At 52.2% G+C, this 15,439-nt stretch overlaps 5 protein-coding genes across 5 annotated transcripts; 1 reads left to right on the top strand and 4 right to left on the bottom strand.

The window, feature by feature from the left end:
• Positions 1-15: 15 nt before the first annotated feature.
• Positions 16-5,266, bottom strand: BDV17DRAFT_281518 (uncharacterized protein; the record flags this gene model as incomplete). Its single annotated transcript, XM_073760036.1, has 9 exons — positions 16-839; positions 931-1,020; positions 1,111-1,193; positions 1,644-1,719; positions 1,774-2,438; positions 2,501-2,983; positions 3,708-4,702; positions 4,763-4,966; positions 5,027-5,266. The coding sequence occupies 9 exons, from the start codon at positions 5,264-5,266 to the stop codon at positions 16-18; spliced, it is 3,660 nt and encodes a 1,219-aa protein (XP_073616104.1).
• Positions 5,267-5,713: 447 nt separating this feature from the next.
• Positions 5,714-7,504, bottom strand: BDV17DRAFT_78657 (F-box protein). The gene is made up of 2 exons (XM_073765139.1): positions 6,062-7,504; positions 5,714-5,990 (listed from the first exon to the last, which is right to left on the bottom strand). Exons 1-2 carry the CDS (start codon positions 7,097-7,099, stop codon positions 5,844-5,846), a joined length of 1,185 nt encoding a protein of 394 aa, XP_073616105.1. The 5' UTR covers positions 7,100-7,504; the 3' UTR covers positions 5,714-5,843.
• Positions 7,505-8,849: 1,345 nt separating this feature from the next.
• Positions 8,850-10,581, bottom strand: BDV17DRAFT_78654 (actin-related protein 2/3 complex subunit 2). The gene is made up of 5 exons (XM_073765138.1): positions 10,452-10,581; positions 9,712-10,382; positions 9,561-9,661; positions 9,451-9,499; positions 8,850-9,397 (listed from the first exon to the last, which is right to left on the bottom strand). Exons 1-5 carry the CDS (start codon positions 10,511-10,513, stop codon positions 9,318-9,320), a joined length of 963 nt encoding a protein of 320 aa, XP_073616106.1. The 5' UTR covers positions 10,514-10,581; the 3' UTR covers positions 8,850-9,317.
• Positions 10,582-10,744: 163 nt separating this feature from the next.
• BDV17DRAFT_262246 (snoRNA-binding rRNA-processing protein DIP2) lies at positions 10,745-13,947 on the top strand. The gene is made up of 3 exons (XM_073757764.1): positions 10,745-10,769; positions 10,837-11,091; positions 11,151-13,947. Exons 1-3 carry the CDS (start codon positions 10,753-10,755, stop codon positions 13,762-13,764), a joined length of 2,886 nt encoding a protein of 961 aa, XP_073616107.1. The 5' UTR covers positions 10,745-10,752; the 3' UTR covers positions 13,765-13,947.
• A 79-nt stretch (positions 13,948-14,026) lies between these two features.
• On the bottom strand, positions 14,027-15,344 carry pst2 (putative NADH-quinone oxidoreductase Pst2). The gene is made up of 4 exons (XM_073757765.1): positions 15,142-15,344; positions 14,972-15,057; positions 14,511-14,910; positions 14,027-14,445 (listed from the first exon to the last, which is right to left on the bottom strand). Exons 1-4 carry the CDS (start codon positions 15,166-15,168, stop codon positions 14,344-14,346), a joined length of 615 nt encoding a protein of 204 aa, XP_073616108.1. The 5' UTR covers positions 15,169-15,344; the 3' UTR covers positions 14,027-14,343.
• Positions 15,345-15,439: the final 95 nt, after the last annotated feature.

Here is a 15,439-nt window from a genome sequence, read left to right on the forward strand (position 1 = left end):
CGTATGTCGAGTTGACTAATCCTCCGCTGCATCAACCGCTGTAGCTGCCTCTGCCACTTCATTTCCACCATCACCAGAATCACCGACCTCCAGTCTTGCACCCTTGTGCCTCCGCCTTCTCTTCGCCTTCGGCGCAGCCTCTCCATCCCCATCCACCCTTTCATTGCTATCCCGTTTCTCCCCCTCATCACCAGTCCTCTCCCTCTTCTTCTTCTTCTTTTCCCCACCCTGTTCATCCCCCCTCTTCTTCGGCTTCTTCACACTCAACGGATTCGGCCCCTTCGGCTTCTTCAACTCCCTCTTCTTCTCCTTCTTCTCTCCACCCCCTCTCGCCTCCGGATTCGGCGTATTCAACCCAACCCGAAACTTATCCTGCTCAACATCCTCCCTAATCCCCTCAGACGGCGAACTCATCGGCTCAAGAATCATAACCGACCGCTTGACGTATACAATCGGGACACCCGGTATTGAGCGTGCAGCCCTTCTAAGACCCTGCGCTTTCTTGAGAGCCTGTAACCCGTCATCTGCGTCGCGCTTGCGCTTCTTCCCTGCTTCCTGTCCCTGCTGCTGATTTGAATTCGAGTTAGACTTTGTCGGCGCAGGCGGGTCGGCCGTCGCAAGGATATAGTGTTCTTTGTTCCGTTTTACGTCGGTGAGGGGCGAGAGGAGGGATATTAGGCAGCTTGCTTCGTCGATGGGCGTGGAGTCTTCGTTGTGCGAGCAGTGGCGGAGGGGCAGGGTAGTGGGCGGGGGGAGGAAGTCGGGGCGCACGGTGTTGTTTGTTCGTGGGTTCGTGGGTTGGTTGGCCATTATTGTTGCCAGAGAGCATTTCGTTAATACTGGTTCTTTCGTTAGCTTCTCCCGTCGTGGAAGTGGAAAGTATGTATGGCGGAGGAGTGTATCCGCGCGGAGAAATGGAATGGAACGTACATGGCTTCACCTGTCCCTGTAACGTCCGCTCCAACGCAGGTACTAAGTCCATCTTGAAAGAATGCACGGCGCGAAGTAAATTCGAATCGACTGCGCAATCAGAATATCAGCACCAAGTTCCTTAATAACACCTCGGATCTTCGCTCATGGCGTCGCGGAGATGATTTGATGAATACATACCAAGGACCTGATACGGCTCACGGAACCCAAAAGCCAGCTCATACTGGTGCATGAGCTTGCGGTACTTCTTCGAGCGCTTGGCCCTCATTTTGGCGATATCTAGATTGTTTTTCCAAGACTTGCTGTTTCAGCCTTCAATGTCTTCGGGAAATTTTTTGGCTTCGTTCTTTTTTCTGCCGGGGCGGTAGAGAGCTTTCGCTATCAGGTGGTCCGTGCGCGGTGTATATTTTAGAGGTGCTGAAGTCTTGGAAGATAAGGTCGTGAAAATGCAGTTATGATTTAGAGGCATCGGCAGTATGTTGAAACGTATGTTATAGATTTCTTCTTTAAGTAGTAACAGAATCCAGACCGCCAAACCATGCAAATGCAAATCTTACCCAATGACTATGTACCTGATTCCCAGGTACTAACAAACCTATAGCAATGCCATGAGTTCGTAACACATTATGTTGAAAAAATATCAGCAGTTTAAGTTAGTTGAAGGCGAGGGAGGATGCGAGAATCAATCGACCGGTCGATCGTCCAACGGCAACCTTGTGGAAGCTGTTTCTGCTTGGCGCGTTCTCCTCCTACAAGCGCCGACCACCACGCTGATATCGTCCATCTTTCCTATTTCAAGGGTTAATGCATTGAGAAGGGACAGGGTTCTCCGAACATTCTTACCACCCTGTATCGCCAATCCTTCCTCAACCGCCTTTTCCATATAAGGACTCTCCGCAAACGGATCCTGCGCCACGGCCAGCGCAGCTTTAAGCAGCTCCCTCGCAAGGAATACCATCTTCTCTTCCGAGAGCACAGCCGGCGGCGCCCAGTCAAGTTCCTTGTCATCATACCGTCCATGCTTCCACTTCTCTAGACCCTCCAGCGTAATCGAGAGCACCTCATGTTCCCAGAGGTTATCAAGAACGCCATCCGAGAGCGCAAGGACAATATCGCCTTCCTCCAAGTTAACTAGCGACAAAACGGCATTGTTGCGCGGTGTATCGACGCTATTCGTCCCTAGCTGCATGGGGCAATCGAACCAGTGCCATTGCTCCTCTGTTCGAAACAGGACCTTCTTCTCGCAGGGCCGGATGACGAGAATCTTGCAGTCGCCGATGTTTGTTACGTAGAGGAGCGGTTTCTCTGTCCCGTTGTTGTCGAGCGATCGGTGGAGGAGGGCCGTTACGGATGTCGTCGTTCCGAACCACTCGCTGGGGCTTGTTGTGGCTTGTGTTGTTTCTTCATAGGCGCGTTGGAGGTATGCGATTGGGTCGACTGTTGCGTCTGGATTGGTTATCTGTTCGATTTGCAGGGCCCAGAAATGTAGAATTAGTCTGGACCATAGCCTGCGCATGACAGCGGCGTTAGTTGTATTCAGGGACATGCCGATGAGAGACAAAGCACATACGCAGCATGACCCCGCGGTTTCGTCGCCCACGCTCCCACCCCATCATTCACCCCCAGGAAGTTCTCCGTGACCAAGACCGCATCATCGCCGTTATTAAGTCCGCGAACTAATTCCCCCCGCACAGATAACCGCTTATCCTGACTATGATAGTGCGTCGTCAAGGGATCCGAAAAGGACGAGGACGGCGGCGACAGAAACGGAGGTGGGAAGGGCCGCGGCGTCCGTTTCGCGCACAGCGCGTAGCCCGTTTGGAAGTAGAATGGCGATCTGAGGATGGGGAACTGCGGGCTGCGGTCGGGAACGGGGGTGGTGATCCCGTACGAGGGCCAGACGGCGCGGTGATAGCGCCGGGCCAGGGTCTTCCAGTTCCTGGACTTGGAGCCCCAGATCCACCGTGGGTGGAGTGGAAATGGAGAGTGTGAGGCTGATGCCCGCGACAGTGACGAGGTGGACGGCGATACTGCGGAGGGAGGCCTAGGGATCCTAGGTACCATGCCCGCAAGGAAAGGTTATTGGTTGATGGTTTTGAGTAACAGACGCGCTCTTTCTCCCGAAACGCACTCTCCACAAAATGATCCTGTGGGTAAAGGATGGTTAGAGGTGTAAAGAGTGGGAGGTTGATTCTTTATCCGGGAGATCGTGAGGTTCGCCCAAGCGTGGGAGAGCGGCTTTCTTATCGTCGGCGGATGACAATGACAGCTGTCTTAGCCTGACCCATCGCCCAGTTTGCTGAGCCAGTGATGGACGCTGGAATATTCGCCTACGTATTTCTCGTGAAATAGACTGGTTTCTACTCTGTAGATTTTGGACTACGGGGGCGGCGTTCACTCTTATCAGCCTGTGCTCACCTGTACACGGACCATCTTCTCCACCTCGAATGTGTATTGCGTCTTCTGCGACCAGACCATAGGAGTACGTCCTTTTTACTCAGAGGCGGTGTTATACAGTCGCAGGAGTTGTCTTGACCACAGGAGTCCTGAAAATATTGTGAATGGACTTTTTGATTGTAGTTGTGACACCGACAGCCTCATTCTCACCCGGAGCGTTCGTCATCGGTCGATGGCGGTTCCCTCGGAAAACACATCCACTCCGGACAAACTGCTAGCCCTATAACTCCCCGACGCTATCAGCTTATCAACAGACAGTTTGTATCTATAGTGCATTTGCTTTTCAGATAGCAATCCTGTTTGCAAAGGCATCCGCAGACCGCTGTTTTCGAATCTCCTCTGAGAAGATCACCCTTGCGCGATCTATTTCCCTTGCCAGCTCCTGATCATCCGCATCCGACCGAATGGATGCTATTCCCTGGAAAACCGCTTTGGCAAGGGCACTGCATCGAGGACCGAATGGTAACGGGCCGACACTGTTTCGTCGTTGGGCGACCATGAGACTCAACAACCGCTCAGCGCACGGGCAGCAACGCTCCACTTGTTGTGTGCAATCATAAGCGCAAATGCAGACGGACCAGCATATGCATTTTCTCTCTCGAACGAAGTCGAGCAAGCGGCGTCGATTCTCATCACGGCGGGCTTCTCCAACACATCTGCCTTCCAGCTTGGCCAGGGTAGCCTGACGGTGGTCGAGTTTAAGCTCGTGGCGCCAAAGATCTGGATCAATCGTACATGCTTCAATAAAGGGGAGATTCAATGCTGGAACTGCCTGCTGGACTGCCAACTTAGGCGTCAAGGAAAGATATTTCTCTGATTGGAGTGCGAGAACATTCCCTGGTGGCATCTGATACAGTACAGATGCTTTGCTCCACTTCCGGTAGAAATCAGAGGATTGGTTCTTGACGATACCAAGCGCGTGCTCACGGTATCCTATAAGGTCATCCAGGATGAAGCCCGTCTTGAGTAGCTTGTCCGTTGTGCGACTAATATAATGCTTCTGGTGTTGCGTGACGAGCTCTCTGTTGAGATTGATGCACATGGTAGGTTCATCCAAAGCCTGCTTGCACATGAAGAGGATTTTGCATAGTTGGTTGGGCTCAGGGAGAATGAAAGCGCTTTTGATGGGCAAGCGACGAAATTCAAGGGTAAAGGACGCGCATAGGTCGGCTCCAGCAATCTCCATGATAAGCCTGGCGTATAGAGCGTAGTATAAGCTCTCCGTATTGTCGACAAGGTCTGTGATTGAGTTGGACGTTACCAATTCCTCGGCACGTTTAACATGTGCTATGATACCATCGGGGCCCTCGTCTAACTAAAAATTAAGGACATATCATCAATAGCTGCAACCAATTCGAGGGAATCGTGTACTTACATCCACGCCATAGTGCATAAAGGCCATCACGACAACCTTCGAAAGAGTGTAAACCTTAGACCAAACAAACAAAACGCTGGCCAGCCACTCGCAGACGCTGTCATCCTCAATTTCCTCAAGATTCTTGACGTACGGGGAGAAGATATTCCAATCCGGCGAGCTCACGGTATAAGGAAGCGGAGGACGGTCACTCGGTGCGGTAAGCTAGATAGATAGCCCATTAGCCATGCACTCCAGACCCAATATGAACTTAATGCAACTCACTGCAGACGCGTAGGAGCCAGCAGTACTATCCGATGACCGCAACAATTCCTGGTATCTCTCCTTCTCGAGTATTTCCTGCGAGTACTTGTAGAACCCGTCGGTATGATCGTCACCTGGCGAGCACTCTAGGCCGCACCAGCTTGATTGCGAGCCCGTTGTTTTGGGGAGCGACAAGCGTTTTGGAAAAAGTTTGCGCAGGGTCATATCCCAGATGTGGGAGTATGCTCTGTAGTTGCCCATCCTGAGCGACTGGTGGTTTGGATCGATTCAGGCGTCAAAGTCACTCCAGCAGATGAGATGCAAATAAAGAACAGGATAAAAACGCCATGTAAGTGCGACATCAGCAATTTCTGCAGAACCCGGATAGACTGGGAGGAGATGCCAGGGAAGTGAAGGTGGCGACTGTTGTGTGGATTGAAGCTCACTGTAAACAGTGGCAGGAGCCCTGAACACAGTGAGTCCTTCCTTTCTCCTGCACCCGTAAGGAAAAACAAAATAGCCACACTCAGGAGGGGTCTAGAGGTCAAAGCGACTTTGAGATCAATAATCCTCATCATCTTTTCATCTCCGTCATTTGTGATATTTTGCTCATTCAAGACAACAACAACAACAACACCAACACCACCGCTGGCTTCACACTTGAAAAGCTTGGGACCAGGCAGTATGTGTATGACATCAGGCCTTGAGGAAAACAGCCGTAGGTATTAAGCTCTATGAGAGTGCATCAACATGAAAACATTAGTTTAAATAATAGTTCTGCCCATGATTCGTCATCATCGTGGTATTCATCCGAGAAGGAAACTCCGCTAGTACGAGGTCACTTCCACCTAGGATCCACAGCAATGGCCATATTTGCGTCGTAAAGACAGTATGGCAGGATGACCTCCGGGATTTTCCAAATCTTCTTGTTTGCTCTGTCGATGAGCATTGGCGGTATATTGGCACTTTCGCTGAATGATAATGACTGTTTACGAGCATGGAGTATTAGTGACCACATTTTTCAACTACTTAAGATAGTTGCAAATGACGACTCACCCGTAGGTTAGTTAAGCCCCTGACCCATTCAAAGCCAGAGTCACAAGCCTCATCTGCCACATTGTCTTCGTCGTTGGTAGGGTGCTCGAGGAGTCGATGGCAATGTTCGAGAGCAAGGACTTCGAGGTTTGCACCAGGCGCAGGACCCCAGGACTGCGATCCTTCATCCAGATCACTCTTCATCCCTCCCAGCCAGTACAGAAACTCGGGCCGGGCACCCCGGACTGTCCTTAGCTTCAAGGTAGTCAAGTTAGGGTTCTTCTTCACGAGCATCATCAATTGCCACGATGTAATGCCGGCTCTTTCCAGGATCAAACTCTCGAGATTGCAAAGTCCAGTATCCTTGAACCGTCCAATACCAATGAGCGAGTTCCATGCTTCATTCCCAGGAGCCGGATGGAGCCAAGCACTTGGCCTCATCACCCCGTCTCGGATGTGTTGGTGTTCGTAACGCAGAGCAAGATGGCGGAGGGTATGTTGGCAATGTGTGCCGAGTGCGGTTGCACCCTCTTGGTTGAGATCGTATGCCATGAACTCGAGGTCTCGTAGCGACTGTCCGTATCGCTTGAGGGCTTTTGCGAATGTCTGGTTCTGAAGGCGGATCATTTGTTCCTGTGTTTGTGGTTTATTGCGTGACGTTTGACTCCGTTGCTTCATCTCAGCTTTGCTGGGGTGACTGCGCTGTGCGCGTACTTTTGTTGACTTTCCATGTTGCTGGACAAGGGATACTGTATAGTGACGTTCGGTCTCATTGTCCACCCAAGCGCCCGTCAAGTGATCAGCGCCGGCCCATCCGGCTTGAAGCACGGAGATCAATGAATGTACTCGTTTCTCAAAAACACCTAGCCTCAAGCGCTTGAGACTGACAATATGGTACTCATTGTTCAAGCGACTGGTAGCTCCAAAAGAGAGCAGGTCTCCAAAAGAAAGATAGGACAGAATCTGTAGGGCTATCTCCGGGGGAAGACATCGGATCCAATCCGTCGTAGAGGAATTGTACATTGGACATCCGAACGTAGAGTCTTCTATTCCCGGCATGTTGAGACTCTTGCTGTTTCTTGGGAATCCGAACAGTATGAGGCTCTTCTGTGGCCCGAATGGGTGTATCAGTTCCTACCGAAAGGAAACTCCTCTTGGGACTCGTTCAGGCAGGGTCCCGGAAGGGTTGAGTAACGTAGCACAGGGCGAACACTTGAACTGTCGCACAAATAAGGGAACTCCCGTCAGAGTGATGAATGCGATTCGGTGTTATAAAGTAAAAAACGCGACAACCACGGACGAAGCGGACGACAAAGAATTGATCAGATTCGGTCTGAGGCGGGCTTTATACTTCGAGACCAGGTAGGGCATCCCGCTTGAGGACCCCGACAAGACAAGCACGAGCCACGAAACGATAACGAGTCAGAGAAGAATTGTCCAGAAGGTAGCCGTAAGCAAACCCTATATTCGCATTAGGAAACCGCTGCAGATCCTGATACTGGCTGTCAATGTTCCCGACTTCCGAGAGACAGCGGCAGGCGGCAGGACGGCGAGGTGGTGACAGTTATGAAGATCAGCAAGTAAATCGCCAGCCTGTCAGCTCGTCTACCAGAGCCGCGGATCTGGAGAGGCCTTAAGAAAGTGGACGCAAAAGCAAATAAGGCCTTCATATGATCCATCAAGGTTCGAAGGATTCATGGTTCGTGCCCATCATAGCCCTCCCAAGACCATGGGACCTTGGTGACCCATCCGCAAGCTAGCCGCATGAGACCAACAGCAGCAGCATGCGCCCAACCCCAAGGAAGCTACGCTCATAATTGAGCTCCTTGAATGGTTTCGCAAGCATCCCACCGCGGCCTGCAAGGTATACTCGGTATGCGCAAACAGGACATGACAACATTGCGTCATCCGCTACGTAGCGTGACACAGTGACTCAAGCCACATCTGACTTTCTGTCGAAAAAGGGCGCCTAAATTGCTTTTTTTTTCTTCTTATGACAGGCGGGTCAGTCGTTGAGAGAGCATGGCAACGACCTCAAGAGAAATCATGCAGCAGTCTGGGTGACTGCCTGACTACCTGCATCACGAGTCAAAACGCTCGAAAAGGCATCCCGTGCGGCGGCAGAAACCAAAGTCTAGGGATCCTTGTGCGACGCTTGTCAAGGGAAACCACATTCCGAACCGACCAAGAGATGTGCCGGCGGGACATGGACTCAGAGGAGACAGGGCGGCAGTATGTCTGAGCGCAAACACAGATTTGATTCTGGGCTGCGTCGCCTTGCAAGGAGGAGGCCGCGCTGCGGCAACCGTGCGACTCTGAACCACTGTGCTGGGACGAACCATCCAATCGAAAGATCCCCCTTCGTGGCGCCGATCAGGATTCAAGGGAGAAAATTCCAGGACGCCGAAGTAAGACGCTGATCATCATCATCGAGGGGCGCCGAGACTGTTGCCAATCTACGCTGTGCATAAAACCAAAAGTCCAACAAACAGGAAATTTCAGCATGAACAGCGACCACCTGAAGAGCTGGAATTCAATCATGCATTGCTTTTTGCAGGCCAAGTCCAACCCCTGCTAGCGCTCACTCAGCGCTTCCCATTCTTTGTCCCTCTTGCATGCATATTCTTGGGGTTCAATCTTCAGATTCCTTTGTATCCGGCAGGTTGTTGTGACACTTGCAAAGCATGCTGGCTGGCTATTTAACCTGTTTCGGGTAAACACAGGGCCACGTTGACGATTTGTTGAATGGCGTGCCACGATAAGACCTGGGGAAGAGACACCGAAGGAAAAATAGCCTTCAAGCGTGGCGCTGGAGAACAAAGAAACACCGAAACTTCGAGAGTGCGTCGATGAGGAAGCGGCAAGACGCGAGATTACATAGCTGATCCCAACACCACGGACACGGATATCAACAGAGACCGTGTGTGGAACAGCCCAGAGTTGCTAACTTACTAGTGAGCGGCTTCTGGAAAACGCATGAGGAGCCGCAGCGATTTGTCAAGCAGCACGCGGCCTCCGGCTGTTTCACATGTAGTCCACGACTTCCTGTCAGTGTCAACCCTGTCGGTCCAGTCTGGCACTATGATCCTCTGGCCGTAATCTTCTCTCGACCCCTCCTACGCCGTCTGAGGGAAGCATAGATCACAAAACACACTAATTGTTATTGCAGCCTACGGGTCTTGGGAGAGCTCATGGTTCGTCGACCAGGTTATAACGCCCCGTTTCTGTGCTTAGCTTGCAATGTACAATCAAACAAGGATAATCCCTGCAGCCGTTTCTATCCCTGAACTCTGAAAGTACGCCCGCTTGCAGTCTTCCTTTCTCGTTCCTCGTTCTCGGGTCTCGCGCGGTTGAGTACTACCATTGGTTAGTTGAAGCTCCGGCGAGTAATATCCGGACCTGACACGTACCTTGGAGGAAATCTGCGGTGCGCTTGCGCATTCTAGTGTGGATGTATGCCTTATTGGTGTCAGCAAGCTGTTGCTTTTTTTTCTCTTGTGAGGTCAAAAGGATGTTTCACCTTCGATGCTTTGATGTGGTAGTGGAAATAGTCGCGGAAAGTCTGGATGTGAGAGATGTTTTCGTGGCGTCGTTGCGGCGTCAAATGACGAGGAAAGAGAACTGTCCTAGTCAGCATGTGAGATGAGTTGAGAGGTAAGGCAGCATCGTACCGAAGGTGATATAGCTGATCTTGCCCTCACCAGTGTCCTGGAGACCGGGCACACCCTTCAATTCCAGAGGGGGGTCGTTTCGGAACAGAACTTGAGGAGCATTCTGCAGAGTCAAGACACGTCGCCGGGCATCGACGAATTCTTGCAGGAAGACCTTGCCGAAGATACGGTCTGTCTCCTCTCGAAAGACTGTGCTGAAGATGACCGTCACTCGATCATGACTAGCCTTGATATAGATCGCCTCTTCCTCCCGGTAGTGAATCGCCATGACTTCTCCGCCCTCTGCAACTCCGGCAGGGGCCGCCTCTGAGGTATACCGTGAAGCCTCCTCCGACAGCTGCGCGAACTCGTCGAACGCCCTCTCGAACGGGGCGGCCATTGCGTTGCGCTTCAGTAAAGCCAACCGCATGATGAGGTCTTCCCTCGCTGTCTGGTCATCCGGAAGATCCTCCAAATCGATCAAGACGGAGAAGTCGTAGCCGGGCTCGGCGGCGACAATGTAGGGACCGTATTCTCTCTCCAGGACCTGATGGGCACCATACTGAACCAGTTCATTGAAACACTTGACGTTGATAGAGATGAGGATCTTCGTCTTGGTCTCGGGAGTAGATAGATGGAACGTCACGCCATCGAAATCGGACACGATCTGGTCAACAGACACCGGCGGGGCTCTAGATGCAGCAAGCTGTCAGCTCACGGATAGACTGAGGGGACCTAAACGCGGGGAGGCAGATAGGTACCCAGAAAACCGCTCCGTCAGGAGGGACTTGATGAGGACGTTTTCATAATCTAGCAAGAGCATTGTGGCAGTCACAACAGTCAATTGAATCCAGAATCTCGAGAACCCTCTCCTCTCTTCTGCCTAGTACGGAGTAGATGGAGTGACGTTTGTTGGTGGTTGGTCCAGCTCGGGGGCACACGAGGCGGTGGGGGACGGCAGTTCTGGTCGCTGGCGCCCGCCGTAATATTTTATCGTCGCTTTTCCGCTCCATCGGTAGCGGTCGTCCGCCAGAATTTTTCTCAAGACACGGCCCTTTCACCATGGTGAAGTCATATCTGTGAGTTTGGAAAATTCTGCTACCAGCGAATAGTAGGATTTGTCGCTGACCCATGCTTGCCTTACAGGAAATTCGAGCACTCGAAAACCTTCGGGCTCGTTACTTCCGCATCGTCGAATGCGATCTGGATTAGGGACGATGCGATTGCTGGAGTTTCACGTCAAACTGGCTCGGGTCGGGGTGTAGTCGGCGCGGGCGAGGAGGTCCTGTGCTGGGATATAAAGAAAGGCGAATTGCTGGGGCGGTGGAAAGATTCTGCGTGTAGAGCGCAGGTCACCGTAATAACCCAGAGCAAGACCGATGAGGATATCTTCGCTGTTGGGTAAGAGCTTCAAATAACACGGTCTTTGTGGCGAATCTAACGTTGGTCTTTTCTTCCAGTTACGAGGATGGCAGCATCCGTCTATGGGATTCGAGGACCGAGACGGTGATTATTTCTTTTAACGGCCACAAGTCCGCCATTACCCAGCTTGCATTCGACAGCGCCGGTGTTCGCCTTGCAAGTGGCTCACGAGACACCGACATTATACTTTGGGATCTCATTTCAGAAGTTGGGTTATTCAAGCTACGCGGACACACGGACCAAGTCACCTCCCTCCATTTCCTCGTTCCGTCACCCGAGGTACTGAATGAAGCCGGACTGAGCGAGCACGGGGGCTTCCTGATAACGACCGGAAAGGATGCACTAATAAAGGTCTGGGATCTGGCATCACAACACTGTATCGAAACGCATGTCGCACAAACGAACGGGGAATGCTGGAGTTTAGGTCTTGCTCCGGATCAGAGCGGCTGTATCACTGGAGGAAATGATGGCGAGCTAAAGGCGTGGTCAATCGACGAGGGCGCCATGATCGAGATATCTAAAGAAAAAGTTGGCTCAGAGAACCGCAAGATTTTGACTGACCGAGGGTCATTCTATCGCAACGGAAAAGACCGAACAAATGGAATCAGCTTCCACCCACGAGCAGACTATGTGGCATTCCACGGTGCAGAGAAAGCGATCGAGATCTGGCGTATTCGTTCCGAAACAGAGATCCAGAAGAGTCTAGCAAGGAAGCGCAAGAGAAGAAAGGAAAAGGAAGCTCAACGTACGGCAGAGAACGAGTCTACCGAGAAGGCTGTCATCGACAAGGCTGAGGAAGACGTTTCTACGGCGCCAGTTACGGAGGTCTTTGTCTCTCACATCATCGTCAGAACGGGCGGCAAGGTTAGATCTTTCGATTGGATCCGGACAAAATCAAGCGGGAAGCTCCAGCTGTTGGCGGCTACCACGAACAACCAGCTAGAAGCCTACAGCGTCGCCACTCAGAATAAGAAGAGCAAGAGCGACGATGAAGTGGACTACAGCCGGTCCTTGGCCGTGGATATACCAGGCCACCGTACGGACATCAGATCAGTTGCCCTAAGCTCGGACGACCGAATGCTGGCGACTGCATCCAACGGCAGCCTCAAAATTTGGAACGTCCGGACACAAAACTGTCTGCGAACACTGGAATGCGGTTATGCCCTATGTTCTGCTTTCCTACCAGGTGACAAGATTGTTGTGGTTGGTAACAAGGACGGAGAGCTCGAGGTTTTCGATATCGCCTCATCTACCCTTCTCGATACCATAAAAGCACACGAGAGGCCTGTATGGTCCCTCCAGGTGCATCCCGACGGCAAGTCACTGGTCAGTGGTAGCGCAGACAAGTCCGCGAAGTTCTGGAACTTCCAAGTCGTGCAAGAAGAGATCCCCGGCACAAAGAGGACAGCGCCTCGGCTGAAGTTAATCCACTCAAGGACACTAAAGGTCTCAGACGACATCCTAAGCGTCCGGTTCTCACCGGACGCCCGCCTCCTAGCAGTCGCACTCCTCGACAACACCGTCAAGGTATTCTTCACCGACTCCCTCAAACTCTTCCTCAATCTCTACGGCCACAAACTCCCCGTCCTCAATATGGACATCTCCTACGACAGCAAGATGATCGTCACCTGCTCCGCCGACAAGACCGTCCGCCTCTGGGGCCTCGACTTCGGCGACTGCCACAAGTCCTTCCTCGCGCACGAAGACAGTATCATGGCCGTCGCATTCGTCCCTAATAACAACGACGGCAACGGCCACAACTTCTTCAGCGTCAGCAAAGACCGCACAATCAAGTACTGGGACGGCGACAAATTCGAACACATTCAGAAACTCTCCGGCCACCACGGCGAAGTCTGGGCTCTGGCAATCAGCCGCTCGGGCGGATTCATCGTCACAGCCAGCCACGACAAGAGCATCCGCACGTGGGAACAAACCGACGAACCACTCTTCCTCGAGGAAGAACGCGAAAAGGAGCTCGAAGAACTCTACGACAACAACCTCGCCGCCTCCCTTGAAGACGAAGAAAACATCGACGGTGAAAAACCCGAAGCCGTCGAAGCAGGCAAACAAACAACAGACACGCTCATGGCCGGCGAAAGAATAATGGAAGCCCTCGACCTCGGCATCGAAGATCTAGCCCTCATGCGCGAATACCGCGCCCTCAAAGCCCGCACCCCCAACGCGGCCCCGCCGGCCCGCAACCCGCTCTACCTAGCTCTCAACAACGTCTCCGCGGAGCAACACCTCCTCAACGTGATCACCAAGATCACCCCCGCCGCCCTACAAGACGCGCTCCTCGTCCTCCCCTTCTCCAAGGTCCAGTCCCTCTTCACATTCCTTAATATCTGGGCTGCCCGCGAGTGGAACGTCCCGCTCACCTGCCGCGTTCTGTTCTTCATGCTCAAGACGCACCATCGCCAGATTGTTGCGTCTAAGCTTATGCGGCCTATGCTTGATAGTATTCGGTCTGAGCTGAGGCGGGTCCTGGGTCGTCAGAAGGATGAAATGGGGTTTAATCTTTCTGCGCTGCAGTTTGTTGGTGGCCAGGTTAAGGCGCTGGGGACGAGCGATTATATTGATGAGGAACGGTGGGAGGAGCAGGAGAGGAGTACGGGGACTGGTAAGAAGAGGGTCTTCTCGAGTATTGCTTGATACCTGATGTGTTGGTTTGGTTAAATACTTTTTATTACTTACCGACCTATGACTGTACATTTGACGGGACCTTGTATACTGCATCTGTCTGGCGTTTTAGTATCTAGAATTGTTTGTTCGTTGTTTACTTAGGGATGGCCGGCTACAGAAAAGTTATATATCCTGGGAATGAGAGCAATTTGCATCAATCTATATTTCTCGTATATCTGAAGATGCTCAGTCCAAGTAAAATGCAGAAAGTCACAGGAGTAGTCACTATCAGTAAGAGTATAAATGAAATTATATATTTGGTTTCCATTTATTTGCTTGTAGGCTAAATTCATTAATCGTCAAATCTCCTCGCAACACAAAAGAATAAACAAATACACCATGAAAAGCTAGCACAGCAGGGGTATATAAGTAAGACAATCAGAGAATGGTACACTTCTTAGGGAGACCGCAAGGCCCACCTTCGTTGTCCTTCTCTGGCGTTGTCTGCTGAGCTCCCTGCTGCTGAGTCTCCTTCTTTGGTGCCGTTTCTTTCTTCTGTTGCTGCTGAGCAGGCTGCGCCTCAGACTTGACCTCGCTGCTGCCATGCAGTCACGCGAAGCTGACACGGGAGACGTGCTCGTAGAAGGCCTTACCCTGAGCCTCAGCGATCTGGAGCTCGAGAGCGGTGGGCTGGCGGGAGCCGTCGGCACCCTAGAGAAATCAGAGTCAGCTATATTATGTCCTTGCAGGTCCTGCAGATTGAGATGTTGGCTTACAGCAAAGGTACCAGCACCCCAGGCGCTACCACCGTGGATCTCCTCGAGGTTAGAGAGGAGAGGGAAGGTAGTCTTGTAACCGAGAGGAACGTAGAGGAAACCGTGGTGGGTGAGGGTGCTCATGGCAGCGATAGCAGTGGACTCCTGGCCACCACCGAGAGTACCTGTGGAGACGAAGAGACCAGCGTACTTGCCCCAGAAGCCACCGGTAGCCCAGATGCCGCCGGTGCGGTCCCAGAAGGCCTTCCACTGAGCGGGGAAGTTGCCGTAGCGGGTGGGGATACCGAAGAGGACGGCATCGTATTCAATGAGCTGCTCGGGCTTCTCAAGGACAGGGACGGAAGACTTGGGAGGCGCGTGCATCTTCTGGAGGACCTCCTGGGGGAGAGTCTCCTGGATCCTAGTTGTGCAACGTGAGATTGTGAACATTGGCGGTGATGATGTGCGGGGTGTGGACATACTGGAAGAGGTCGGCGCTGCCACCGGCCGCCTGGATACCTTTCAGCTCGGCATTGGCCAGCTTCTCGACGTGGCCGTAGAGGGAGTACTAGATCAAGCAATGCTGTTAGACAATGCATCGAATTGCGTTTGAAGCTACCGGTTGAATGGAAGTGGGGGAGGGGTAACGTACGAAGACAATAGCAATCCTGGGAGCCATTGCGACGATTGTGACCTCGGAGGGTTGGTAAGGAGAAAGTCGGTATATCAAGAGTAGTCTGAACCAGAAAAGAGCGTTAAGAAGCGAGGACAGCAAGCATCTTATATAGGAGCTCTAGGAGGGGCTTAGTTAATGGTCTGCCATGGAGCTCGAGATTTTGTCATCGATTACAGATGCCGACTGTGGGCGCTGATTGGGCAATGGCAGCAATCCGTGGGGCTTTCCCCATTTTGCTTGTTCTTAGTGCGGTTGTACAGCAGCTGACAGAGAC

The sequence above is a fragment of the Aspergillus undulatus genome (assembly GCF_047715775.1).
Source record: "Aspergillus undulatus strain CBS 261.88 unplaced genomic scaffold BDV17scaffold_21, whole genome shotgun sequence".
Lineage (NCBI taxonomy): Eukaryota > Fungi > Ascomycota > Eurotiomycetes > Eurotiales > Aspergillaceae > Aspergillus > Aspergillus undulatus.

Coding starts and splice junctions, on each gene's coding strand:
- BDV17DRAFT_78657 (XM_073765139.1), bottom strand. CDS start 7,099: ATGCCGGGAATAGAAGACTCTACGTTCGGATGTCCAATGTACAATTCC. Junction 5,991..6,061: donor GGGGCTTAACTAACCTACGG/GTGAGTCGTCAT, acceptor GCTCGTAAACAG/TCATTATCATTCAGCGAAAG.
- BDV17DRAFT_78654 (XM_073765138.1), bottom strand. CDS start 10,513: ATGCTCTTGCTAGATTATGAAAACGTCCTCATCAAGTCCCTCCTGACG. Junction 9,662..9,711: donor GATCAGCTATATCACCTTCG/GTACGATGCTGC, acceptor TGACTAGGACAG/TTCTCTTTCCTCGTCATTTG. Junction 9,398..9,450: donor CACCGCAGATTTCCTCCAAG/GTACGTGTCAGG, acceptor AACCAATGGTAG/TACTCAACCGCGCGAGACCC.
- BDV17DRAFT_262246 (XM_073757764.1), top strand. Junction 11,092..11,150: donor GAGGATATCTTCGCTGTTGG/GTAAGAGCTTCA, acceptor CTTTTCTTCCAG/TTACGAGGATGGCAGCATCC.
- pst2 (XM_073757765.1), bottom strand. CDS start 15,168: ATGGCTCCCAGGATTGCTATTGTCTTC. Junction 15,058..15,141: donor CCAGGATTGCTATTGTCTTC/GTACGTTACCCC, acceptor TGCTTGATCTAG/TACTCCCTCTACGGCCACGT. Junction 14,911..14,971: donor GGCAGCGCCGACCTCTTCCA/GTATGTCCACAC, acceptor TTGCACAACTAG/GATCCAGGAGACTCTCCCCC.